Raw genomic sequence first — 26203 nt, forward strand, 5'->3', positions numbered from 1 at the left:
CAGACCTGGGTATTCCTCACTTCCCTGAATAAGCCCGGGCTTGAGCTAGTAAATGTTGCCTGTATGTCATGCAGTAATGTCACAATGGCCAGGCACAAAACCCTAAATACTATCATGACTTTGAGTATATTGCGATCTCAAACGCCTCCATGCTGTTCTGAACTGCTTTCTTGGCTGAAACAGTCTTGCCGCTTTGAACAGTGGCTCTGATCATGGGAATATTGATGGGAACGCTCGTGGGTGTGTTTATGGCCCTGGTCTGGTCCACGTTTTCTTGCCAGCTCTGATTCGACTCCAATGATTACCAGTGCATAGCTGGTCAGTATATTCAAAGAGAGAAATGGCAGCATGGACTTTTGTCAACGTGAGGATTACGTCGTTGCTGTTGTCCAACAGTTTGGTGATTGATGATATGAAATAGACCGAACTAATTTGGATTCTCAACCTGTGGCTTGAAACTTCGTGTGCGGGAGGAGCGCCGTGATACAATCATTGATAACTGAGAAAGACCATTGAATATAGTAGCTGTCTTCTATAGACTTCTGCCAACTGATTCGCGGCTCTCTGGATCAGTCTTTTCATCTAATCAATCCTTGTATTCAATGCGGTTTTCTATCAAATGCCGGCATGTATCCACCGTGGCCTTGCATCCAATGTGGCCTTCTACCCTTTTACGCTTCCACCCAATGTATTCTTCCCAACCGCCTCATCCAATCAACATGATCCAAGAAGAAGTGATTTCGTCTTTGATGAACAAGGTGCCACAGTTTAGCCCATAGTAGATGCAAGCCGCCATGTACTGGAGGGTGAAGACCTAAGTCCTTCCCTCTACTGTTGTTGCAGAGGGAGATCAAGCACTCACAACATTCCAATCTAAGCCAAAGCACCCCTCCACGGACCACCCCTTCGCGGACTAGAAAACCCACCAAACACACCCTTTCAATTCAAGTCATTTCTATAGCTAAAATTAGTCAGGACATGCTATTTTCTAGTATTTCTAATAATAATATAGTCCTTTGTTTCCGTTCTATCGTCTTCTATTCCCTCTATATCGTTCTGCGGCCTGCTTAGCACCTTAACGTCGGTGGATTCGTCCTTAAATACGACCCTATTTTAATAGTCTTTCTATTAACTTTAGCTTAAAGATAATTAATTTAAGCCTCGAGGCTCGCGATTCTATTAGCTTATTCATTAAGGGCCTTACTAGCCTTACGAATAAAGAGTCTTTAAAAAGGGAGATTAAAAGTAAGGTTTATAGCGGCTAGTTTTTAATTATTATTTCTTAATGCCTAATTATTGAAAAGTGTTTTAATAAGTGTTAAGGTTAATTTAGCGACGAAATTAAGCGTCGATTCTTTATTAATTACTAGGGGTGGTTTTAAACGTAGTTAAATAACACTTTTATTTTTTAAAATAATATATTTTAATAATAAAGGTTTCGATTAATCTCGCGAATAAATCCTAGTTATTTTTTAAATATTTTAGATCGTTAAAAGAATTAAAATATTAATCTTAATTTAGCGGTATACTTTTAATATATTTAATTTAATAGGTTTAAGTTTAAAGACTACGTTTAAATATATTTTTAAAAAGATCTTTAGCTTTTTTTTAATAGTTTTAAGACCTTTATATTTAAAATCTATATAATATAATTATAATATAGTTTATAAAAAACAAGCTATATTTTATTAATAAAATAAAACTATAAAAATTTTTTCGTTTATATATAAATTATAATCGTTATAAATTAAAACGATTTATTTATTATTATAACGAAATTAAATATAAGGAATAAAAATATTTTAAATTTAATTTAATATTATAAAATTATTAATCTATTTTTTAAGCGATGTTTTAAACCGCTAGTTATTTTAAAGATGGTTATTTTAGTTTAGAAACTACTAGCTTTAAACGTCGGCCCTTTTAAAAATAATTAGCGGCGAGAGGGCTACCTTATTATAGTTTATACATTTTAAGGTAGTAATTTATTTCTTTTTTTCGACGTTTTTTTAAAGGTTAAATAACTAATAGCTTCGGTAACCACTTAGTAATTACTATTAACGCTTTAGCCGATACTTATTTTATTAATATTATAAAAGTGTTTAAAAAAATATTAATTAAATTTAAAGTATTAAATCTATTAAAAAAGATATTAATATTAATAATAATTACTTTATTAACGCGGTTATAATTAATTATTTTAAACTTAATAGTTTTAATAAACTCGTTTTTAATTAAAAATTAAATATATTAATATTACCTTAGCGTATAGGACGCCTCGAAAGCGTTTAATATTCGTTAAGCTATATATTTAAACTTAACGAGCGCTAGCGCGAAGCCTAGTTTAGCTTAGCCGATAGCTTAATTCGTTAATTAAGTCTTTAAAAATAGTGATAATGCCTGCCGGTCCTTATTTAGCTCTTATCGCGTCGGTATACCGGCTAGGCGCCGGATGACGTACGATCGGTCGGCATTTTATCTACGGACGGCTTCGCGAATACCTAGTCCGAGCTTTACGTTACGTATCGCAGCCTGCGCGCGTTTTTAAGTATTAAATAATAACATGGAAAAATAACTAGAAAAAAACGAATAAAATAATAATAGTATATATAGTTAAGAGGCAAAGGTGGTAAGAGAAATCCATATTATTATCCAAGGGTCCAACGCGTTTATGGCGCGAAACGCGGTGGTCCGTGAAGGGGTGGTCCGTGGAGGGGTGCCTTAGCTTATGGTGGAGGTATTCCTGGCCCAGACGTTGGCGACGTATACGAAGTTACTATCCGTTAACTGGGAAGGAGTGGCAGTACTCTGGCCAAGGAGCTCGACGATGTTAATACCGTCCAACCCTTTGTAGATGTTTCGGGTAACTGTTAAAGCGTTAGGTAAGTGTTCCACTCTTAGAGACATAAGGGCCTGGACTTTAAACACCTTCGCGTTTAGCTGTGATGAACTCCTTACTCGGTACCCAAGGTTCTTCCCTGGTGTTTTAACCAAGAATCTGAACAATTTCATGACCTTCCAGGCCGCTCCACATACTGCCCGTTGAGATCTTGTGAGGTTATGAACCATCCCCGGGGTATTCTGCTTCGAGGTAGAAAAAACAGGAGTTAAAACTGGAAAAGGAACACCAGAACATTCATTTTGGCTGCTATATAGGAAGCTCAGCGTAGGTAGAGGTAAAGCTTCGAATATTATAGACCCAACCCTTTTGAGTGTAGTATCTTTATGTTGCTGGCTTGTCAAATGATCCACACATGCTATGATTAACCGACTTAGAAGGACAATACACCATATTCTCCGGCAGTTCGGGGTGGAATTTCGCAGGAACGCGACGCGCGGGGCGTCGCGGGAGCCCAGCGTTGGCGCGGTTGCTCGGTTGCTCGGTTGTTGATGATATGTGAAGTCATCGGAGTCACTTGGAACTGCGTCCCAGTCCTGGTTGGCGTGGTTGGAGACGTACATGAATGCCCACACGTAGGCTGGTTGGATCGTTGTGCTGCAGTTGCAGTATTCAGATCGAGTAATTCAATGATCTCAACTCCCTGTAGCTCCTCCCACACGCGCTGGATAACTGTTGAATTATTAGTTAAGTGTCCTGTACTAAGAATTATGTGGGTTGAATGGCTTCGAGTATCTTCTAGTTAAGCTGAAGCCACATGTTCTGAGCAGTTGTTAGATGATTACTTGAGTGTCCTGATTTAAACGTTATTGCACGATGATGTATAAAGTGCTGTATTGCAGAAGAGAAAGCAACAAAAGAGAACTGCACTACGGTGCTATACTGTATGCACGAAAGAAACAGCTAGCATAATAGCACGCTATCCCCAAAGAGGGGCTGACACTTGTTTATACTGCGAAAGATATTGCACCCAGTATATCTCCCATCGAGCCCGGTCCAGAATCATATTAGGTGTCGCATTGGAGTATATCAAGGCCACTAATCTTCGCATTAGTGGATATCCACTTTTGCGTGCGACGTTAGGCTTATCGTGGGGGTCGGGGTGTGGCATCGAGAGGGCGGCCGAGGCCGGCGTACTTGAGTTCATCCAAATCGAGTTTCTGCAGAGAACGCTCGATGTCGGGTTCCATAGGACCGTCGTGGGAGCGCAGGCGGGACGCGAGGATGATATAGTCGTATAGGTAATGCACAGCAGACTTGAGCTTGGCTCGGACTGCCTCGATGGTGTGGAAGTATCTTGTATTCGCCCTCACTGTCGCCCTCGCTGTCGAGGACAAAGTTGTGGATCGCACGTAGAGCGGGCAGCAGGCTGGCCAGAGTGTGGTGGCCCTGTTCCTTGTAGAGACGATGCAGGAGATCGGGCAAGGTGGCGATGCGGCCCTCGGTTCTGAACGGAGTGCTAGGGATGTGTGTAGGATAGTTACAGACCTGACCGTATTGGAGTCTTGCCCCGAGCCTGAGAGGCCGCTTGAGCTCTTGTAAAGATGGCAAGAGTGTGAAAAAGACCCGAGTCCATCTCTTGTACTGTTGGTGCAGAATTGAGATTCAAACACCCCAGGGTTCTTGCGACACCGCATTCCAATCCTGGTCCTTCCAGTTATTAACGAATAAATTTTCCTGGAACTCGAAACTGTCGTCGGCTAACTGTGCTGGTGTAGCAGTTTTCGATTAAGGAGCTCGATTATTTCGACTCCTCTTAAGTCTCTCCTAAACCTCTCTATAACTACTGAAATGTTAGTCAAGTGTTCTGTTTTCACATGGCTATAAGGATTAGGCTCTCAAATACCTTCTAGCTTAGCTTGCTGAGATTCTTCATCCGATACCCAAGGCACGTTTTCTCTCAGTACATCGACCGAATATGGAATCGACATGCCGTTCAAGATGTTTCGTATGACTTCCCGAAGAGAAACCTCGGATTGCTCCATACATATCCCGTACTCCATTTTCCAGAGGTGCTTCTTGACACTTACCCAGTCGTCGGATATCTCGACCTCGTGTCTGATATGGTTCGGGCAATTCTGACCGAGGTAGAACCAGTCGCGGTGAGCCTCGCGCGTAACAATCATGAGGGACATCAAGATTAGGTAGACGCGTTTGTTCTCGACTTCGTCGAGGTTGTTAAGGCCCTTGAGTCTGCATCTGTCTTCGGTGTCTTTCAGGAAGCGGTAGATGACCCTTTCCTGCTTGGCATGCGTTTCGCACCACTTTGCGTCCCCTGTGGTCGGTCAATGGGCCCCAGCAGCCAGCTGGGTCGATGACGGCCTGTGTTGTTGTCAGCACACTTACATTCCATCGCATCACCTGATGCTGGATCTTCCTACTCACCTCACAGTGCGACATCAGGCCTTGCTCCTCGTCCGGTATGCGGACGCGGGCATGACTGGCCAGTGATTTTGCCTTCATGAGTCCGCGGATCACACGGGCGCATATTGTGTGGAGAACCTTCATAACTGCCATGTTGCCTATTTCCCAATATGAGATGGAAAGGTAAGCAAGAGTCAAGCAAGCGAAAGCTGTCTGAAGCAAGGGGAAAGTACAACGGAAGATAACGTTGTACTTAGCAAGGGAGAGGGAAGGCTGTGTAGAGCAAGGGAAAAGTTCAAAAGTGCTGTTGAGAAAGAGTGAGACAGGGAGTAGAAGAGAAAAGAAAGATGTCGTCGAGATTTAACGCGACTTGCACGTGTTGTAGGTGTGTGCTTGGGTAAGGGTTACAGGAAAGAAAAAACACCAAGCCTCGAAGTAGACGCGGCTTTCGTAGGGCGGATGGAAAGGCACACTGATTCCAGGATACCGGTAGCTTACACAGTCCCCACAATCGGCGAGATAACCGTTTCTCTTACTTCCACAGTCATTACTGCATTTGGACAAAAAGAAACCCGCTCCCACGGGTGCATAACGAGACTCGAACTATTTCTATTATACGGATATTGGAAATCGAGGATATTAATAATAAAGGAGAACGTCAAGGGCTATTAGCCCAAACATCTTGGCTTGATACTCGGAGACGTGAAAGAATAATGGTACAATAATCCCTGGGCGCTTGCAGCCGTTGCCACTGGGGCAGTCCTTGGGTGACGGCTGACCAGGTAACCATTGGAGCTCAACTCACGGTACATAGATACACTGTGTGAATGGTTTTTAACAGCACAATCAGTGGTATTTCTAGGTGGACTGGTGTTGAACAAGACGAAGAAAGTAATTCTAAGCAACTACGAGTCGTTGTTGAGGGTGTGATCGATCCAGGGGAAAACCACTCGCCCAGGGCTTTCCTTGCAGCGATCAGAAAGTACAGGAGGGTAAAGACAGCCTCGTTGCTCTCCACGTCTTCCGTGTTGCCGGGCGGCTGTAGAGTCATCCGATACTCAGGTTTCTTGGGAAAGTGGTAAAGAACCTTTTCTTGCTCCGCATGTTTGTGACACCACCATCGGTCGTGATGAAACGGGCTCGTGCAACCTGCTGGATCTACCACAGCCTACATTGGACTTTTCTCCCTTGTGTATACAGGACAATGAGACCGTTGATACTTAGCTAGTAGAAGTTGCAACAGTGGCTTTTTTTTTTTTTTTTTTAGGGGGGGTAGCCCTAATATAGTCCCGGGATACTGGAATGGACACACGGTTCCCCTGGCAGAACACACCAAACTGATTTTGCACCGCCTGTTTGATTGACCCGGTGATCACAAAGCTTGTCATGTGACTCTTCATTGGCTGATGCCAGCAGGATGGCCGCAATCATCCCTCTAAAGCAACATGTCGTCTATTTGAACAAAACAGTTGTGATTTAGGGCAATCCTGGAAACAACTACGGGAAGATGCTGTATATTGGTTTGCATTGTTGTTGGCTACTTGAAATTCCGAAGTGTCCCGCCCATCCAGTGAGTGTCACGCTCACCTAATTCATGTTTGTCACTAAAGCGTTCCTGATCCGACAGAGAAGCGCCATTGGCAATATGTTTGCTGAGCAACTGAGTTTTGGGGCTCACTCTGGCTTATGTTTGTGCAAGCATCGATACAAGAAGTTACCATCCAATGCCGTGCATTATTTGATGAAAGCTTTAACAAATCGTCTGCAACCGTACAACATGGTAATATTGGCACGGATTTGACAGCGGACTATGGAAGACCAAGGGCGGACTAATTTAATGATGCCTTTGGAAGAACTTGCACCAAGCAAGATTTTTAATTAGAAGAGAAAAAAGGAGAGCCATCTGTAAATACCATATGTGTACTTAGGGTACTGCAGGACCTCCTGAGAAGAGCAATCATCGCACAACTGTGTCAGGAGAGTACGCTTGCACGAAGCCGGATCCTCGAGGGGGACGCGAAAGCACACTTGGGCTGCACTGAGGACCTTCCGATCAAACTGGGGCTGAAGGGCGTCGGTCCACTTCCAGTCCGGGCGCAGGTGGTCAAAGGCTCTGTCGATCTCCTGCTCCATGAGCCGCTCCTGCTGGGACAGCATGTCCCGTGGGAGCCGCGTGGTCATGTACTCCGGTCCGTCGTCGAAGATTCTTGGCTTAAAGGTGAAATGCCACCGGCTCACCAAGAAGACGTCGAGCTGCGTGCTGATGCACACGTAGCCGATGACGTGGCCGTCGTTCTCCCTCTCCTCCGCGCTCATACCCTCGTCGACGACTTTGACAAAGAGGTTCCACGCCGGGACGTTGTTGTCTGGCCAGTGCATGTGGAACTTGACCATCGGAATGCGCTTGTCGTACAGGGAGGTGGCCGCGACGCGCGCGAGCTGGCACACCTTGAAGACCGGGGAGGGATTCCGCAGCTCGTGGGTCAGCACGATGCGCTCGGTATCGAAAGCAACAGGGACGATCCGGTCTTTATTGTCCTCGAGCACAGCCCGCTCCCAGACCATGCGCTGTAGCTCCTTGGGAAGTTCGCTGAACTTGCAGAACCCTGTGAGAGTAGCCATTGTGATGGAAAGATCTGTCCTACGTTAGTCAAAGTCAAGAGAAAATACCGGCGGGACAAACCTGTTGGATCACCACACGCACTTCAATTGTTAACAGGTTCTTTTGAGATCGATTGCCATATTAAGCCTGCTGGACACTGAAATAATAATTCTCTAGATGGGCATCAGCGTTAGTCCATGTGCAGACTGAAGTCTGTTACCAAAAGGAAGGTCACAAAGTTGGATTGAAAAGATTGCTTTCTTACCAATTGACGTGAACGCGGGTCTTGATTCTGTTGTTGTAATTAGGAGACAAAGGTGTTGATCGGTAATTGGTGGTGGGGAGAAAGAATACTGTGTGCAGCACCACGCAGTCAGAGTTTTCTGAGCTTGACTTCGGGACCAATTCTTGGTTCCTGAGGTTTGTAAAGCAGGATTCTTCTATAGTATTTTTTGAGAGGTTGATGACGGCAACAGTGTCGCTTAGAGGAAAGAAGTTGTCGGTGGTTGTTAGGGTGGGGCTGTCGGTTGCCCGGCAAAGGAGTAGCTCACCCAGCTTACCACCGGTATCCCCGGCAGGAACCATTAAACCCTGACAGGTCTTTTACAGGCCAGGCACAGAAATCGTTGTAAAGATACCTGCTCAAATATGCGTAAGTACTCAGTGTAACAATTCCATCCCAGCTGGTGCTTGTCGAAACTCAATCTAGAAATGCGCTCGCCATAACTTTGCCTTGCCAGCCACGAGCAAACGCCTATTTTCATGAGTAATGAATAAGTACTATATACGGTTTAGTTATCAAGAAACTGAGCTTGTACTAGTGACAAACCGAGAAGACAATAGAAATACTAGTCGGGGATGTAAATAGGGGGAAAAGACAAAGGGCATATCATTTACTTCAAACATACGAACCCCAGAGAGAATTAGGATAAACCAAACCAACACATCATTTTACTAGGAGAAGGGGCAGAGCGGAGGCTCCAGGATTTGTAGGACTTGGGGCACAGCAATATATTAAATATACCAAAACCCATTGCCGTTATATGACGTTGCATCCCAGCATTGCCGTGTCCACCAAGATTGAGACTCAACCTTATCAAAGTTCTCCATACCCCATGATAATTCCTCCACCTATAGTATCCAAAGCGTTGTTCTTTATTCCTGTCTTCCAATATCTCAGCTTTGGCCCCAACCATATGCGCTTTGGGCTTTTAGGCTACTCGTCATTCTCAACAGTCAGCTCTCTATACATGGCCGGATCCATGTAATGGATCCAAAAGTCTATTGGCGTAACATGACGACCGCCGGGCTGGGTAGCGATGCTCTGGGGTGCAGAGCTCTGGTGGTCAACTTGGAGGTAGCAGACCTTAACCGAGCGAAAGACAGACCGACGAAAGAGGGGCCGGTCGTGGACAGTTGGGCCATCTAATGCGAACCGGTGCTGCATGGCCCGTTCCATCTTCGCCAGCACGTCATGGTCGAGCCGAGCGTCCGAGCGCTGGAACGGCGCGCTGTTGGCGACGGGATCGATTCCCACCCTGAAGCTCCAGGGACTGATAATGAATATGTCCAGCCTGGTACTGAGCGGGATAGCGCCGAGCTTATATGTGTTCTTGACGACGGGTAGTCGTACGTCATACACCGATTTGGCCGTGTCGCGAGAAGTCTTGCACACGGTAAAGAACTTGGGGATTGTGTTCAACAAGTCTTGTGTCAACATGACATGCCCCGACGTATGGGTCAGCAGGATTACGCGGTCGTTGTGCTCATTCGCCATGGCCCGCTCCCAAATCTTGACCTGTAGCTCCGTGGGTAGCCTAGAAAAGGGCGAGAAGGTGCTTAGAGCCGACATCTTCACTGATGTATTAATGACGGAGGGGGAGTTGTATGTCTCCAGGATGGTGAAATAGCAGTGTGTGTCGATTGTCAGGCCTAAGTGCAAAGGATTGAAGGGAAATCAACGCAGTCCCAGAACCTGGGAAGAAGAGTATTCTCAATCTACTGTGTCCTCGACGACGAGGATGCATGTCTCTGGGGCGTGTGGGAGATGTGTTTCTCCCCACGTGATTCCGCCCACAACGTCGCGACGGCGAGAGCCACGACTATGCGACCCATTCAACGATGAGCCAACGTAATCTAAATTCGTTCCAGAATAAATACGGGAAGAGGGCAGTATATATTAAACACAAGAAGTCGAGTGGACACTACCATTCGCGAAGCAGTATATTGCTATAGGTGATCCACCAGGGTGTCGATCCCTTTCTCAATTCGCTTCGCCATATGACGAAACATACGGCAAAAATCCATAACTCATGATCTTCTCCTGGTATACAGAACCTTCTCAGACACCCCTTTCGTACATCCTGACATGTTTACTGTTCTCAGTATAGGTTGGCTCCATGTTTGCGGCCTACTCGGTTTCTTCTTCATTGACCTCAGTGACAACATGCTCCTCGTACCAGGACGGGTTTGTGCAATAATCCAGTAAGTCCACGCGCGTGTGCGGGCCCGGACCAGTGGATTGACTGGCCAGGCTGGCAAGGATCGGTCTCTGGTGGTCGAGTCTCAGGTAGCAGACTCTTACTGACTGGAACACTGCGCGGTCGAACGCAGGTTCGACCTGGTAAATCATGTCTTCCAGGTCAAGGTGGTGCTCCATGACCCGCTCAACTTTGGCGAGCTCTTCGGAGGGAAGGGGCGTGGCCGAGATCTCGAACAAGCCACCGAAGACATTGATGCCGAGGGTAAATCCCCAGGCACTTATAAAGAAAACGTCAAGTGTGGTGCTGAGTCCGACGACTCCAGGTATGCCAGAATTGATGGCCGGCAGCTTTACGTCATAGTATGACTCTGCAGCGCTGCGTGAGGCCTGACAGAGAGATAGGAACTTTGATGGGGTGCTCAGGTCGCTCGTAAGTACGATCTGCTTCGAGTTGTGGAGCACAGCCACTACGCGGTCAACATAGTCGGCCAAAATGGCCTCCTTCCACACCATCCGTTGCAGCTCCTTCGGCAACTGCGTGAGCTTGGGGAAGTGTTGGAGTGTCGACATTCTGGGATGGGGTGGTCAAACCGGTTAGATGGAGACGCAAAGCTAGAATGCTAGAAGTGACTGACCTCTTTTCAAGTTCAGACGGAGTCCAGGTGAAAGCAAGCCGGAGCAAAAGCGAAAGCTGAGGAAGATGAACTATGTCGAGCGCTGGGGAATCGCAACGCATGAAGGAGCAAAGCAGAGCAAAGGGCACACAAGTGCTTGAGGGAGCTCCGCCGGGCCAAGATGTGTCTTGGGGAGCAAGTCGACGGTGAGGTGAGCAAAGCCAAGCTAGTGCACTGGTGTCAGAACGCGTACGGCCGTCGCTGCGGAGGGACGTTGCATTAGTTTACTGAAAGGCACGGGGATAGAAGAGGTGCGGGTCAAACCTTACCTGATCTGATGCTGGCTGGGAATTTTCAAAAAGTTGGTTGGGGGAGATGAGAGGGTTGTGTGTATTTGCGTGTGCAGTTGTAGGTTGGGTTTTGGGAAGGAAAGTGGTTTACCGCGCGTGGGAGGTACATTTTCCTCTCGGAAACACTCGTGTTTCCGAAAAGGACGCGACATGAACGCGACGGCGAGAATGATTGGCCAATGAGCTTAGAAACCATCGAGGACAACAATTTCCGGCTTGAAGTCACAACGAACAACACATCGAGAGCGTATACTAATGGACGGAGTACAACTAGTTCAACTGCATAGAAAACACAGACTGGGATAAACGAGGCAAAACGTCAAGTTGAGGACTGGAAGCTTATGATATATAGATAATGCAGAACCCGCATCATGTTCTTATGAAACGACCTACGGACTAGCAGCGATGAGTTGGTGACACCAAGATCAACCAGGAGGCAAGAATCGACATCAAACTGGGAGGAGTAGTCATCAGTTATCGAGGAATAATCTAGAAGCGGTCGATGTACAGCGGCCATGCCTTGGGGAACAGGCCGTCTGCTCTACTTACATGTTCCCGCGCTCTTATGGCAGCGGAGTTGCCTTTGAAGCCATGTTCAGCGGCGATGTGCCGCAAGAAGGGGATGAGCTTCTTGTAGAGGGTAATGCTGGTGTGATGGTTAAGCAAGTCGCCTGCTCTGTACGGGCCGCCGCCGATCTGGGCAGCGATACTCCGCGTATTCGGCGTGCATGGTCGAGTCCGATGTAACACAAGTGAGGGCGATATGGTCTCGTAAGAGGTATACTGCGTTTCGCGGATCGGACCCTTGTCTTCTCTTCGATGGGATTTTGTCGGCGAGGCCCGTATCCTTTGACTGCCTTGAGAGGTGTTCCTGATCTCCTCTTTGTTTCTGTCGAGTAAAGGCCTGCGTTATGACCGTTCTGCTGCTGACGTGGTGGCTGTGGTCCTGCCCAGCCTCGTGCGGCCGCATGGAGGGTCAAGGTTACCACGCGTTTAAACTTGTTTGCCGTGAGCGTCGACCGGAAGTAATCGAGGAGGACCCGGACCACGAGAATCTTCTTCAGGACCGCTGTTTCTGCAAGGTGTTGGAGTTACAGGACTTTTCGAAACATGGTCTTGCACGTTCTTCTTGTGCTGGCTGTCCATTTGCTCGTTGTTGTGTAGTTGATCATGGATGTATCGAAAGCTCGCGTTCTAGTATGGGAGACTTCACTGCGAGTGAAAGCGGAGTTAGCTTACTGAGCTATGAGAGTTGAATTCAAAAGAATTAGTGGCTTACCGGATGACGGGTGATGTAGGTTGAGGGAAGAGATGGAAGGTTGTGATGATGGAACAGCTGCGAGTGTTTCATCCCTTGTCCAGGTGTAATTCTGAGGCGAGGTGAAATTATGTCTTTAAGGAAATCTCACATACGGGAGGGTTAGGTGGAAAGCAAGACCGTTTCCGATGCCTGCGGAAGGAAGGTCTCCTTTGGTGTTTTCGGAGTCGTTGGCAGACCTGAAGAGGTAATGGCTCGTGGGAGATTTATGATGGTGTGACGCACTACCTAAAATGATTCGACATGGTACAGAACAGAACAAATGGTATAGAACGAAACAAATTGGACTAGGAGAAAGCAACTGTATAAAAACGTAAAACTGGGCCTGTGGACGAATGTATGCTGGCAAGATAGCATTAAACAAGAACGATCCGGGTATGTTGCCCCTGTCCTATGCAGACGAAACCATCTCCTTTCCTCCTTTCTACGCCGTGACTAGCACGTCTAGGCCCTTAAGTCACTCTACCCCTATATACAATGACCCACCGGCCTAAAGTACCAATATCCTAGACGGCCCCTCCACTTCTTCGCCTTCGCTTGAGATCCTGGGCTTTGGATCCTGGACTTTGGATCTTGTGCGTCGCGCATAAACAGCCCTGTGGGGTGTCCCAGTAAGGTACTTGGGCAGAGAATGGCCCGAAGAGCTCGTGGGCCAGCCGAGTGTTCGTTTCGGAAAAAGCGTATATGTGAAAGCTTAATATGCCCCAGACCGTAATGGGAACAGCGATGGTCGGGCTCTGTACTATACCCCAGTATGTGTGTGATGCTGCGAAGCACACTGCGGGAAAGCGGGAGGGCTGTCCGTCGAAATAACTCCGGGCGAAGTACGAACACCACCCCCCACGGTAGGACTAGGAAGATATCCCGCGCGCTACTTAGTCGCACGACATCCTGCTTTCCGGTCGGTGTGGAGAATGGGAGTCGTACATCATACATTGTCTGCGCGGACCTCAGTGAGGCCTTGCAAACGAGAAAGAACTTGGGAGTGACCAGGAGGTCGTCCGTCAGGATAACGAGCCGGGAGTCATGCATAACTGGTATGACACGGTTGTCGTCAGCCGCTATAGCATGATCCCATATGAGCAGCTGGATCTCCAACGGAAATTTGGGGAAACAATGGAACGTGACGGGGGAAGCAATCGTGGATACGCTGGCTAAATCCAACAGTCAGAGCCCAGAGCGGCGATGATGGCGGAGGCGTCAAACGTTTCGTATAGTCCCGAAAGGGGTGTTGGTGGATCGAACAGGAGTGAAGAAATACAGCGCTAACGGAAACAGAAGGTAGTGCAGTTTGAAGTGCTGAGGCTCGTGTTGTGCTTCTCTGCGAAGAATCAGTGTTCGCCTAATAAACAGTACATGAGGGAGCAAGAAAAGGATAAAGTTGTCGCACAAGGTTTTGTCGATCCACGGGAGCCGTGAACATCGAAACGTTACTAAGGTCTCGAACTCCCTGGATATAATATGATTGCCTCGTGTTGAGTCCATGTGTCTGGTGGTAACCTGATCGTTATGAGTTCCTCATTTACAAGGCTGGCCCGACGCTGAAGCAAAGCCAAAAAGGAAAGAATACCGTTTCCGCATATCTGATGAACTGGAGACAAATCCCAGCTGTTGTAGATATGATAGATAAGAAACATGCCGAATGGCGGTTGTGAAGATGGGAATTTCATCTCATCTATTGTTGTGCCTGGCAGTTAAGGGAAAGAAAAGACGAAAGACGGGAGGGAAGGTTGCGTACAGAAGCCAGACAAATGTAGCTTGGCAAGAAAGCAACGGCGAGGGCACGGATTTTATGACCAACAAGAACGATTCTTCGTGGTCTGGACGTTGCCAACGGCTGTCCGTAGTTTGTCGATACTGTTTGTGGTTGGCTTCAATGCGTCAAAGATACGAGTGACGAGCGCCTTCGGGTCAACATTGTCTGGCGATATCGTCTTCCTGCGGTTGTGTCTGAGGACTGGACGACGACGGCGGGCTGCTTAGGGTCGTCATGATCTTTGGGGACAGCCGTTCCTTCGTACCAGGTGGCGGCTAAAGGCAGAGCGGAATTGGATCTCATCTCATGCCCTTGGCCCTTTTCCATCGCCTCCCAACGATTGGACACGCCGACCTTGACCTGGGCATCGACCGCCCTACAGAACCTCCGAAATACCCCAGAAAGAAAGGTACAAATGGAACATATTCTCTCCATGATAAACTGCACCGAAACCAACCACATCGTCACAGGTGCTCCTTTATAGCTAACCTCAACGTGTCGGATTGAACACACACTGAAAGCTGATCTGACCCAGTTGTTGTTTGACCTCAAACTGTTGCTCCAGGAAGAAAGCAATCAAGCGAAGATCGTCAAGCGTATTCGTACGTCAAAATTGCGAGATTGCAGAAACCAGCGCGAGGCAAACCGTCACTCCAACAACTCGCTTGCTGCTGGTAAATATCACCACAAAGCTCCATCTCCTTCGTCTTCTTCAAACACGCTAATAATATCCTTACAACCATATCAGTTGTGTGAGCGCAAGAGTTAAATTGATTGCTTTCGCAAGCACCAGCAAAACGTCCCTGCTACTCGTTTCTATAGCGCTTGCACAACCGATGTGTCAAGCAGCAAAGAGAATTACATGGTTTCCACCTATCATCAAGTACGTGGATTATCGCGTTGGGTGCTCCTTGTGAAGCGTGCCCACCGCTCCGGCTCAGGAGCACTTGGCTTCCGCAGAGTCGACTCGAAGCTACACCGCGAGAGAATTGGTCCGAGGCTGCCTACAAGTGTTCTGGTGTAAATATAGTCCGGCAGCTTTTAAGAACAAGGTTTCGCCAGTGAGGCAAAGGTTTTCAACGAAGAGGGCACTTCTCAGGGTGGTCAGGATATTTGTAGGGGTATACTGTCAAGATTTCGACAGCCAGATCCAGCTACCTTACGGCCTAGCCAACGAGTATAGAACATATCCTCGATAAAGTACGAATGCTAACCTACTGCTTCCGGCTCTCCTTTACCTACGAGCGCGTTCGAAACACCACTGGAGCGCTGATCGGACACCGAGTCTGACCGGAATATTCCATCTCGCAACGACGAGTAAGAAGAAGGCAGAGAGATCCGCGTAAGATACCTTCGCCGTTAGCGTAAGAGCATCAGGGCCGTGCTGGCTGTTCACCTTCGAACTAGATACAAGCTAGACGTAAACCATAGGTGACTGCTAGATCACTGACTGCTATAATGCGGAAGGAACAAGATCTGTTCACGGTAGGTTGTCGAACCCAGAGCAAAGCGTATTGCACCTTCTCTGGTGTCCGCTATCTAGAACTTGACACGCAGCGCAGCTGTTTCGGACCATGAGCTATTATCGTCACGTGAGTCGTTCATTTCGAGCAGAAGCAAATCATGGGAATACGAAGCAAACACCCCTGAGAGAGTGTGGCAAAGCGAGGTCATGAAAGCAAGTCTCTGTTGTTGATCTCACGGCATGCGCCTCTTCATCATGTAGGTGGCAGAGCCAGTGGCTGTGCAAGTTGAGATAAAAGTAGAAACCGAAAATCTTGCCGATCCGGTTCGTTCCAGCGGAACCAACCAGCCCTCTCAATGCAAAAGATCGATCGATTACTGATCACGGTCATATGCCAATAGTGTGGGTTTCTTGTTTAACGACTAATAGGAATCACCGAGGCCATATAGCTCACCATTTAGGGTGCTCACTATTAAGAATATATTATAAGATAGCAACTACCAGCATGTAAAGGCCTGAAAGTGTAGTCCACTGAGAATGTCCGTATTCAAAAAGAATTATACTCATCCAACATCCATGTTGCTGGCAACTAATCCCCGTGCAATTAGCCGGAGGAAGCGGGAAAGGGGGGAAAGGGGGCCAAAGGAGTGTGGGGAAAAAGTAAGCAGGAACATCAGACAAAGCCAGCAATCCTCAAGTTCTTTGAATGGCTGTTCGACGACGATAGTCCATAGCTCTCCCTTTATTTCCCTCGACGAAGAATCGACTACGCGTCATCAGATTCCGATACTTTTCGGCTCTTCTGCCCAGTTATAGGCTTGGACCGGATCGTCCAAAAGTCGCAGACCACATGCCAGCCGCATCAAGCCTTCTACGCCTACATAGCATGGAGCTACCATCCGAAGCCAAGAATCGCTCGGGTGACAGACCTGCGCTGCAGACAGGGACCGCGAAGTAGTTTGCATAGTCAAGATGGCTATCTGGACGGTCAGAAATCCTTTACTTAGAGGTTGCACAGCGTCGCTTTCATTGGCGTTGGGCTCCGAAGTTGAATCTTCAGTAAAATTGGAGAATTAGTAAGGCAAGAGGGCATGGAGTTACAAGCGGAAGTACCATTGATGCAACTGGTAAGGAGGAAAGTATGTGTGTGTGGGAAGCGTGATAGTCGAGCATTCCAGTTTTCTGAGTTGGGTTTTGCGGCGATATCGGCCAATAGCCGCCTGCATATTGAAAAAGAAAGAATTCAGGGGCGTATTACCAAGCGACACAACGCACGACCAAAAAAAAAAAAAGCATTACCAATCAATTTGAAAAATCAAAATGGTTTATAGTGAGAGAGACATCGAACGTCATTTTGTAAACATTACAAGAGTACATAGCGGAAAATTTGGGCATCGCTTTTTTATGATATATTCTATAGAACTATTGTCACGACCGACAAAAGTGTTAGGTCTACTGCAAGTTCAGGTATTCCCGAGTATCCACCGCCACGAGCTTGGCCGGCTCCGTCTTGGTGCCGTTGACGGGCACGACGCTCGCGCCGCCGGTCGTGATGTACAGCGTGCGGCGGTTGCCGGCGCCCTTGCCGAAGCGGGCCGAGGTGTCGCCGGCGAGGGTCATCTCCGTCTTGGAGCCGAGCACGATCTCGTAGGCGTCGGTCCCTTGCTTGGGGCGCATGGCGACGAGCGTGTTGTCGGCGTTGGTGACGCCCCCAGATGGTGCCGTCCTCGTCGATGTCGAACTCGTCGAGGAAGGCCGTGTCCTTGAGCGTGACCAGGGTCTCGACCTTGGCGCCCTGGCGCATGACGCCGGTCGCCATGTCGATGGCGACGCGGTTAATGCTCGTGTGGTCCGAGTTGGCCCAGTAGAGGAAGTGGCCGACGATCTTGATGCCGTTGACGCCGAAAGGCAGCGCGGCGCCCTCGATGGGGTCCATCTCGGGGACCTTAACCGCGACCTCGTAGGCGCCGGTGTTGGTGTTGACCTTATAGACCGCGCCGTTGAAGCTGTCCGAGATCAGGACCGTCTTGCGGTCAGCGGGCTGCACGTTCCGGCAGCCCGACGAGTGCAGCTTCACCATTCCGTTCAGGAAGCCGCCCTCGGGCAGGTCGGTGACCTTGCGGACCTTGGGGTTGGCGACGTCCTGGAGCGAGACCTCCCAGACGGCGCTGCCATTGGCCACGACGGCGGCCATGCCGCTGAACTTGCTCGCGACCACGGCGAAGGTGTCGGGGGCGATTTCGGCGATGCCGAGTAAGCCCTGGTAGTCGTCGAAGGTGTGGAGGAGGGTGGGCTCGGTTCCTTCGGGGCTGGCGGCCGGGTTCTTCAGGAGGTAGAGGGCGGCCCGGGGCCACATCATGGTCATCAGGATGTCGCCGTTGTCGCGCACGAACAGGTTCTCGACCCAGGTGTGGTCTTGGGGAACTGGTAGACCGTGCGCTGGGGCAGTGGCAGTTGGACTTTGGGCGCCTTGAGATTGGCATTGATCGGTGCAGGGGGCAAAGGCGCAGGCGCAGGAGCAGGAGCAGCGGCTTTGACCTTGGAACCCGAACCCAGGTCGATCTCTGGAGTGCCCAGACTCAGAGGACTGGCCGAGACCGCGCCCATGGCGCAAGCCATGACAATGGTATTAATGACCTGCATCTTGCTTGTTGCTCTTCTGTCTCACAGAAGGAAAATTCAATTAACGAGAGTGGGTTTGTTGATAACGACTGACGGTTGGAGGAGCAGGCAAACAGCAGCAAGAGCAGATAGACAGACACCGGCTTAGCCTTCAAAGAGCATTTTCGAATTCGAGTTTGGCTTCCGTCGACAATATATATCAGAAAATGTGTAAATCCGAAGGTACATGTTTGTCGATTTCCAACGCCCCGGGTTTGTTTTCCCTTCCTCCCCTATTTTTCCTTTTGGCGCCCCGAAATGAGCACACGTGGGAAGCCAGGACAGAAGCCAGGACAGGAGCCAGGACAGAAGCCAGGACAGAAGCCAGGAAACGGTGCTAACTCACGTTGGACGACCCAGAATCAGCTCATGAGTGGCATATTTCCCGCAAACCCTCACTCACACCACTCACTACGTTAGGTCTGTGGGTAAATTAAAGATCCTTGAGGCTTGCGGCCCGCACGCGAATCACCTCGAGATCTTCTCCGGGACCGACTAGCGGCTCCAGCGTTAGGAACAATTCTGGAACAATGACCCGAAGATTCCTCTTTGGGACGTGGTGCCGGCACTAGGTAGTAGTGGTTACTTGATTAGTTCAGGACCTCCGGCCCACATGCTGGGGCCGGAGAAGGCGGCGCCAGATTAGTACGTAGTAGCTGGTCCCTAGAATCGACGTTAATTCGCTCGGCATCGTTCGGGACGGCTTTTCTTCTAGAACAAATCGTGAGGCTTACTGTACGAAAAGCGTGACATCCGGTCCCCTAGCACCTAGTTGGCTGTTTCTGGTCTGAGGTGATTCGTCGTTGGTGGATCGTCTGGCGCCCCGGTGTCAGCACCTGCCACCTGCACAGTTTCAAGCAAACGGTCATTGGGCGACTTGTTTCAACTCGGACCGGGATTTCGAGAGAGCGCAAATGAAGGCTTTTTGCAAACGTGGTCGAGCTGGTATTGCCAATGGCAGAACCAATGGCATGGTGAAATGAGAATGCAGATCTCCTGCAAGCCGTTCCTGCACAACCGAAGGATTGGTCCAACCTGGTGTTCATACCGATGACGCCAAACATCTCCCTCCATAAGCCGTTTCTCTTACGGACGACCAGGACGTAGTGGCACCGGATATTAAGGGCCGTACGTAGAGCGAGACCACTCGGTGGTCTTTCCCGGATCGTCTCGTTTTCAACGTCGGTCAGATGGAGATGGCGATTGATCACCATGTCGTCAAGATATACGCCGAAGTCGTTCCTGTCTCATTTGGGAACCGGGTTTCCTATGCGGAGCGGGGCAGGATGCTGCATAAGGTGGCCCTGAAAAGAAGCTCCTTTGGTAGCCCATGGTTCCTGCTGTTCGGGCGCCTGGACGCCTGGTATGCACCGGGCGCAGGTTTAACCTGGATTTTCTATTCTCCATGTTATTGGTTGGGTCGTGGGAGGGAGGAATTGATCGAAAGTGGGAATTCGAATTTGGCGGCAGAGTCCCGCGGGCTCCATACCACCTTAGGTTTGTGGTGGTAGCCAACCACTGAACACGCCCTTCCCTTCCCAACCGGCCCAACTCCATGACGGAAGCTCCGCGCGCCTTTTCTTGCGCGTTCTGTCCAGGCCGTGAGTCCAAAGTAGCCCGCGCTTGAAGTGAAATGCGTGCTCATCTGGCCCCTGCAAGCACCACGTCACATAACGTTCTGGTGCGGCATAAACGGCAAATCGTGCAGGTGGCAGGTGGCGTGAGCTTCGTAGATGAACCTATCTAACACGCTGTGCAATGCTTGCGGGGAGTCCAAGGCATACGATGACTTGCGCAGGGAAAACTCGGTCACGAGGTGGTCAGATGCGTAGAGAGCGAATACCTTGCCGGATGAGAGAATATCGCCCGTCATTCCACTCTACCGGGGGTTTTTCGGAAACTCGCATGCTGTATGCCAGCATCCTGCAGATGTCTGCAGTCCTTGGTGCTACCAAAGAAGCGTGGAGGAGAGCAGGCACGGATTTCTCGTTGCTGTTATGCCCTGAATTTGTCGCGGCGTTCATAGAACCCTGCTGGTCCGAGAAGATGGGTCACCTCCAACCACGGGTCTGATAGGTGGACTCCTTTAGAGACGTTACAGTATTGATTACAAATTGATGATTACCAATGCTGATCGGTGATTGGGGGTCGCGCGACCGTCTGCCAGCGCCTGGAAGGCCATAGCCAGCATTCGTCCTCGCTGCTGCTATAACCGTCAATTCCGTGTTCTTACACACGACGTCCGATCTGTTCGTGCCTGATGGAGGAAGGTGGAAAGATGCAATAGCAACCAACTCATTGATATAGGTATCCGGGTTGCAAAGTAACGGCAATGGCATCTTCTATAACATCAGCACAACGCGAGGAGAGCTGCAAAGGCAATGTGTCGATTTGAGGTCCTGAAGCCAGATTAGTATTGCCCCAGACGTAACTCATGGCACCATATCGCTGCAGCCGTTTGGCGGGTACTCTGAAGACAACACGTTCTAGGCAACCCAGAAGGTAGAACATAATCCTTTGGAACCGATCCTCCTCCTTGATCAAACTCTCCAGTTGACAGCTCTTATGACACGGTTGCAGCCAGCCACGGAGTCGACTGTAGTCTATAGCCATGGGATCTATGCAGCGGCCATAGAATGCATCTGGTCCCAAAGACTGAATATTCAGCCAATAGTCAGGACGGAAGTGAGAGGGCATGCAGCCCAGGTTTCGTGGTACAAGAGAGTCGCCGGTTTTCATGGATTAAACCCATAGAAAGTCAACGGTCTTGGAGTTTCAAATCCATCTGTAGTGGCTTGAATCGTCATCTTCAAACTCTCCCTCGGATACGCGATGCTTCGGGTACTCGCAAGTCTTGGCTGCTAAAAAGGTTCCAGCCTCGACTGTTGTCAACCATGCTGTAGTTGACTAAGGCATGTCAAGAAGCACACAGAAGAAGATATCATCTTTGATGCCAGATCCAGTGCTGCGTTCCAGTGCCAGAGGTATCCTGGATCGCCCGTAGTACAGTCTGGCCGCCGAAGAGGCATAAATATGATGCCGGCGACTTGAAGAACCAGAGCATGCGTTGGCTTCGAAGTGTTTGGCACATGGCGCATTGTGTCGAAGGTTCGTTGGGCGCAAAGAGATCCTCCGGTGTTTCGCAATGTTTATGTGCCGATATGATCAAGGACGGATGCGCGAATACACCAGACTCCGTTGCGTCGGCGTCTCTCAGACCGGATGATATCGAGCACACCTTAGCCAGATGCAATGCCTTGTATTCTTCGCATATCCCATCCAAACCAAGCCGTAGACCTGTCGCATGCAATTCCTTCGAAAAAATGGAACCTGAACCCCGTGTCTTCCATCAATAATGGCAGGGGTCTCCGGACCGGAGCTCGGCTTGTTTCCCGAAATCCAATGCCTGGCCGTGCTTCTCCATCTGTTTGGTCTTTTTGTCATGACGAAGATCTGTTGCTGACATGTCTATGGTCGAGTACTTTCAAAAGACAACAGTGCGGTTCCTGCAATTGAGGCGTGTTACATGGCCGGGTTTGAAATAGATGGGCGACGCTGCGTTTGGAGTCGATTCCCACGGTCGGTCGGGTCTTACACCATCCGGACATGGCCAGGCCTTGGCTCGGCAGGCGTCTCTAGTTCTGCCAAAGAAGAAAACTATGGCGAGGAGCCTTAGGTTTTGAAGAAAAGAAGAAAGACGAAGTCATTGGGGCAGCTCTCGTCTACATACCAAATGAGTAATAGTGAGAGAGTGGATTTTTTTTCTACTGATCAATAGTTCTGTCTCAGGCTGTCTGAGCGCAGAAGCTAAACTGGGGATCTGCCTCTCCATTTGCACCTGCAACATCTTTGTCGCTCTTTCCCCCAATTTGGCGCCCAATTACCTAATCTTACCAGCCGCGCCTTCCCAATTTGTTCTTTCTATCATCAGGCATTCTGGCAGGTACACATCAAGGGGATTTGTAGGATTGGCGATCAAAACTTGAAACTCGATATCTGTCTCTTGGCGGGGTGTGTGTTAGATTTCTGGCCGCGCTCCACCGACTCACTCGCTTCGGTAATCCCCGGACAACCGCTGTCCTGAAAATTACATCCCCGGGGGGCGGCAGACGGCCGTGATCGGGTGCGCATGCTATGAGAAGGGGCAACTGAGACAAGATACGTTTGGTTAGATTGGTCGCGCACCTCATAAGTATATAGCACTATTCTTCAATTCGCCGCCACGCACCCTTGGAACTTCAACTGCCACCAACACAACAAACGCTGTGGGACAGGACCGATGTAGAAGCATGACATGTACCTAGCCATTCGAGCATTTGCTCCGAAACCAAAACTTCATTGGTAAACAGCAGCAGCAGTGGACATATCCGAAAGCACCAGCAAGCAAATTATCGGGATTGATTTTGCTCGTCTTCCCCAAAACCTTGGAACCGGGGGGGTAGGGGGATGGTGGGAGGAGATGGATGGCGTGCTAAGCTACCCCGATAGCAACATCAACCCTCCTTTACCAACGCGGACCTCTCCAAAACAGGCATATCAATGCCGATGCCAACGGCGATAAGGATCCTATAGGCTGCCAGGACTATGTGAAGTCGCAATGGCCGCGCCGCGGTAGATCGTGGCATCGTCATGATCGATTGTCTAGATACCGGGAATTACTCGGGGCAAAGACATGGCAATAGGGCGTGTCGCATCGCAGATCGGGCCTCGTCAGGGTAGAGTATGTGATAGTGCTCCTAGATTGCGTGATGCGCACCATACCTGCACCAAGCAAGCAGGTATACTCCAAGCGGGGGTTGGATGTTGCATTCGATCGCATATACACACATATAAATATATATGTATTCATAAAGTCGTTCCGTTCTCCTTGAGGTACTGCCATAACCTAGATCCCAATCAAATCAAGATTGAGTATTCCCAGACCTCGACCAAGACCTCACCATCATGGCACCATCCGTGACCTCGACCGTGACCGTGGCCGAGCCCGTCTCTGTCCCCAAGAACCTCAAAACACCCCAGCACTTCGGCGCCTACAAGGAGCTGCAGCCGCCCAAGTACAACAAGGACGCCGAAGAAGGAGGCGCCACCGTAAGTCGTTGCTGTATCCCCAAGAAAACATGTAATGTAACCCAAACCGCTCATCATAAACAATTGTCCAGTACCCTCACTACCTGCCCACCTGGGACGTCGACACCAAGTACCCGCCCCTCGAACCCTTCGAGCACTATGAGCACGGCAAGGACGCCGACACCACCTACCCCGACCTGCTCCCCGCTGGCGCCACCGCGACCAAGCTCACGCCGTCAGCCGGCAGCGAAGTCCGCGGGATCCAGCTCAGCCGCCTAACCGCTGCGGGCAAGGACCAGCTCGCGCGCCTCGTCGCCGAGCGCAAGGTCGTCGCCTTCCGCGACCAGGACTTCAAGGACCTGCCGATTCAGGACGCGCTCGACTTCGGCGGCTACTTCGGCCGGCACCACATCCACCCGGCATCGGGCGCGCCGAAAGGGTACCCCGAGGTCCACCTCGTGCACCGCGGCGAGGGCGACGAGTCCTCTAAGGCCTTCTTCGCGTCGCGCACGAGCTCCGTCGCCTGGCACTCGGACGTCTCGTACGAGGAGCAGCCGCCCGGGACGACGTTCCTGTACATCTTCGACAAGCCGGAGACGGGCGGCGACACGCTGTTTGCCAACACCGTCGAGGCGTATAACAGACTGAGCCCGCTGTTCCAGGAGCGTTTGCATGGTTTGCAGGCGACACACTCGGGCTTTGAACAAGCCGCCGCGTCACATGCGCGGGGTGGCATCGTCCGCCGGGAGCCGGTCGCAAATGTACACCCCATTGTGAGAACGCACCCAGCGACAGGCGAAAAGTCGATATATGTCAATCCCCAATGTAAGTCGCAAACAAAGAACGATGCATATCGAAAAGCAGGCTGTTGGAAGCTAATCAATCGGTTGCGCAGTTACGCGAGACATTGTCGGTATGAAGAAGGAGGAGTCGGATGCGATCCTGAATTTCCTATACAGTCATCTGGCGTGGGGAGCCGACTTCCACGTGCGCGTCAAGTGGGAAGAGGGAACAGTGGTCGTTTGGGATAACCGAGTCACCCAACATTCGGCTCTGGTGGACTGGGAGAACAAGCAGCGACGGCACTTGGCGCGCATCACGCCCCAAGCCGAAAGGCCGTACGAGACCCCTTTCCATGGCTATTAGGGTCACAAGAAGCCTGGGATGAAGTCTTTCGATGAAGATGTACTTTTGATGTTCTCCTTAGGTTGTGTGGTTTTAGCCCGTTTACGGTCGCGCGTGCTGCGCTTTGTGATTCTGTTTTTAATACCAAAGAGATCGTTGTCAAACTCGTCGTCTGATTCTTCACCTGACTTCCCTACGACAGGTGGAGTCGCTTGCGAGACTGACGTAGATGATGACGGCGTCTTCGTAACAGCAGCTGGCCGTTTCATGCCTGCAGTCGAGACGGGATCACGTGTTTGCGGTCGATTGCCATCACGAATGCTGCTGTGTGTCGTCGGCCTTATGTTGTTGTTCTTCGTACTGGGCGGTCGTCGCGATACGTCCAGATCGTCGCTGTCTTCATCGTCCACACCTATAGCTGAAGCCGTCAAACGACGCGTAGGAGATGAAGAAAACAGCGAGGGCCGACGCGACGATTCCGCGACCTCGCTGGAGCTGGCGCCGAACCCAGCCGCCGCGCGTGTTGCTGTCGAAAAGCCAGCGAACTTGCCCAAACGCGGCGCATGCTTCCGCGGACTCGCCATCAGCGTGTACAGCGACGTCCCCTTGAGCGCGCTGTTCGGAGCAACGTCGTCGTCGTCGTCCGAGTCGGAGTCGTCCTGGTTGGCTTTGCGAAGAGCGGCGCTTTGCTTCCTACGCAGATCCGCTCGCTCTTGCTTCTTCTCGGCGAGCCGCGACATGCCGCCCACCACGGGACGCGCGATTTGGCTGATGACGGCTGCGTTCTGGGATTTGGCCGCAGCCTTCAGCCGCAGGTATTCGGCAGCGTGTAGGTGTGCTGTGAACTGCCGAGCTGCCGCGAGGAGCTCGTCCTCGACCATATGGTAGCGATCATCGTTATCCAAGCCTTCTACCATGAAGCTATATATTTGCAGTATATCAGCATCCGATACGCACCATGTGGTAAGTCACATATATGCCTACCTCTCTTGTAGTGGCTCTGGTGGCGGCGAGGTGGAACCAGAGCGACCTAGGCGCATCATTAGCGACCTATTCCAAGGATAAGCAGTGCAGTGTTTCGTCATACGAGCTCTCGACTGTCTACTCCTCTTGTTGGAAGAGGCGGCAGAAGGCCCTGGTGAAGCCTTGGCGTCTCGGTCTGGATCGGCCTTTATTGGCGTAGTGTTTGCACGAGGTGCGGCACTGGACGAAGCCGTCGCAGCAGCAGCGCCAGTGCGCTTCCAGGTAGTAGGACACGCGGCATGATTTACGGTTGTAAACCTGGTTGTTTCGTGGGAAAGAAGGTACTAGAGCGAATATTCATAATGCAAATGGCGCCAAAAACGATTGAGTTGTAGCAAGAGAATGAATCTCGTCCGAGGCATGGAAATTATTGGTGTTGTACATCGACGTTCTTTCTTGCTAGGGGTTAGGTACATGCAGGTTAGGACTGGGCGACCTGGGTTTTCGGCGTTTCACTGGAGCAACATGAATTGATGA

The 26203-nt window shown here is 50.0% G+C and overlaps 9 protein-coding genes across 9 annotated transcripts; 2 read left to right on the forward strand and 7 right to left on the reverse strand.

Annotated features, from left to right (window-relative positions):
• Positions 1 to 4737: 4737 nt before the first annotated feature.
• Positions 4738 to 5416, reverse strand: PG994_013400 (uncharacterized protein; the record flags this gene model as incomplete). The annotated part of the gene is made up of 2 exons (XM_066864809.1): positions 4738 to 5142; positions 5246 to 5416. 2 exons carry the CDS (start codon positions 5414 to 5416, stop codon positions 4738 to 4740), a joined length of 576 nt encoding a protein of 191 aa, XP_066709770.1.
• Positions 5417 to 7141: 1725 nt separating this feature from the next.
• PG994_013401 (uncharacterized protein) lies at positions 7142 to 7885 on the reverse strand (the record flags this gene model as incomplete). Its single annotated transcript, XM_066864810.1, has 1 exon — positions 7142 to 7885. The coding sequence occupies one exon, from the start codon at positions 7883 to 7885 to the stop codon at positions 7142 to 7144; it is 744 nt and encodes a 247-aa protein (XP_066709771.1).
• A 1196-nt stretch (positions 7886 to 9081) lies between these two features.
• On the reverse strand, positions 9082 to 9717 carry PG994_013402 (uncharacterized protein; the record flags this gene model as incomplete). The annotated part of the gene is made up of 1 exon (XM_066864811.1): positions 9082 to 9717. One exon carries the CDS (start codon positions 9715 to 9717, stop codon positions 9082 to 9084), a length of 636 nt encoding a protein of 211 aa, XP_066709772.1.
• Positions 9718 to 10275: 558 nt separating this feature from the next.
• PG994_013403 (uncharacterized protein) lies at positions 10276 to 10917 on the reverse strand (the record flags this gene model as incomplete). The annotated part of the gene is made up of 1 exon (XM_066864812.1): positions 10276 to 10917. One exon carries the CDS (start codon positions 10915 to 10917, stop codon positions 10276 to 10278), a length of 642 nt encoding a protein of 213 aa, XP_066709773.1.
• Positions 10918 to 11860: 943 nt separating this feature from the next.
• PG994_013404 (uncharacterized protein) lies at positions 11861 to 12058 on the forward strand (the record flags this gene model as incomplete). The annotated part of the gene is made up of 1 exon (XM_066864813.1): positions 11861 to 12058. The coding sequence occupies one exon, from the start codon at positions 11861 to 11863 to the stop codon at positions 12056 to 12058; it is 198 nt and encodes a 65-aa protein (XP_066709774.1).
• Positions 12059 to 17264: 5206 nt separating this feature from the next.
• Positions 17265 to 18206, reverse strand: PG994_013405 (uncharacterized protein; the record flags this gene model as incomplete). Its single annotated transcript, XM_066864814.1, has 1 exon — positions 17265 to 18206. The coding sequence occupies one exon, from the start codon at positions 18204 to 18206 to the stop codon at positions 17265 to 17267; it is 942 nt and encodes a 313-aa protein (XP_066709775.1).
• An 8-nt stretch (positions 18207 to 18214) lies between these two features.
• PG994_013406 (uncharacterized protein) lies at positions 18215 to 18493 on the reverse strand (the record flags this gene model as incomplete). Its single annotated transcript, XM_066864815.1, has 1 exon — positions 18215 to 18493. The coding sequence occupies one exon, from the start codon at positions 18491 to 18493 to the stop codon at positions 18215 to 18217; it is 279 nt and encodes a 92-aa protein (XP_066709776.1).
• Positions 18494 to 23455: 4962 nt separating this feature from the next.
• On the forward strand, positions 23456 to 24724 carry PG994_013407 (alpha-ketoglutarate-dependent taurine dioxygenase protein; the record flags this gene model as incomplete). Its single annotated transcript, XM_066864816.1, has 3 exons — positions 23456 to 23599; positions 23671 to 24403; positions 24474 to 24724. 3 exons carry the CDS (start codon positions 23456 to 23458, stop codon positions 24722 to 24724), a joined length of 1128 nt encoding a protein of 375 aa, XP_066709777.1.
• A 2-nt stretch (positions 24725 to 24726) lies between these two features.
• On the reverse strand, positions 24727 to 25620 carry PG994_013408 (uncharacterized protein; the record flags this gene model as incomplete). Its single annotated transcript, XM_066864817.1, has 1 exon — positions 24727 to 25620. One exon carries the CDS (start codon positions 25618 to 25620, stop codon positions 24727 to 24729), a length of 894 nt encoding a protein of 297 aa, XP_066709778.1.
• Between the last annotated feature and the right edge of the window lie 583 nt (positions 25621 to 26203).

The sequence above is a fragment of the Apiospora phragmitis genome (genome assembly GCF_038363925.1).
Source record: "Apiospora phragmitis strain CBS 135458 chromosome Unknown utg000011l:1.0-3236445.0:1.0-3240683.0, whole genome shotgun sequence".
Taxonomy (NCBI): domain Eukaryota; kingdom Fungi; phylum Ascomycota; class Sordariomycetes; order Amphisphaeriales; family Apiosporaceae; genus Apiospora; species Apiospora phragmitis.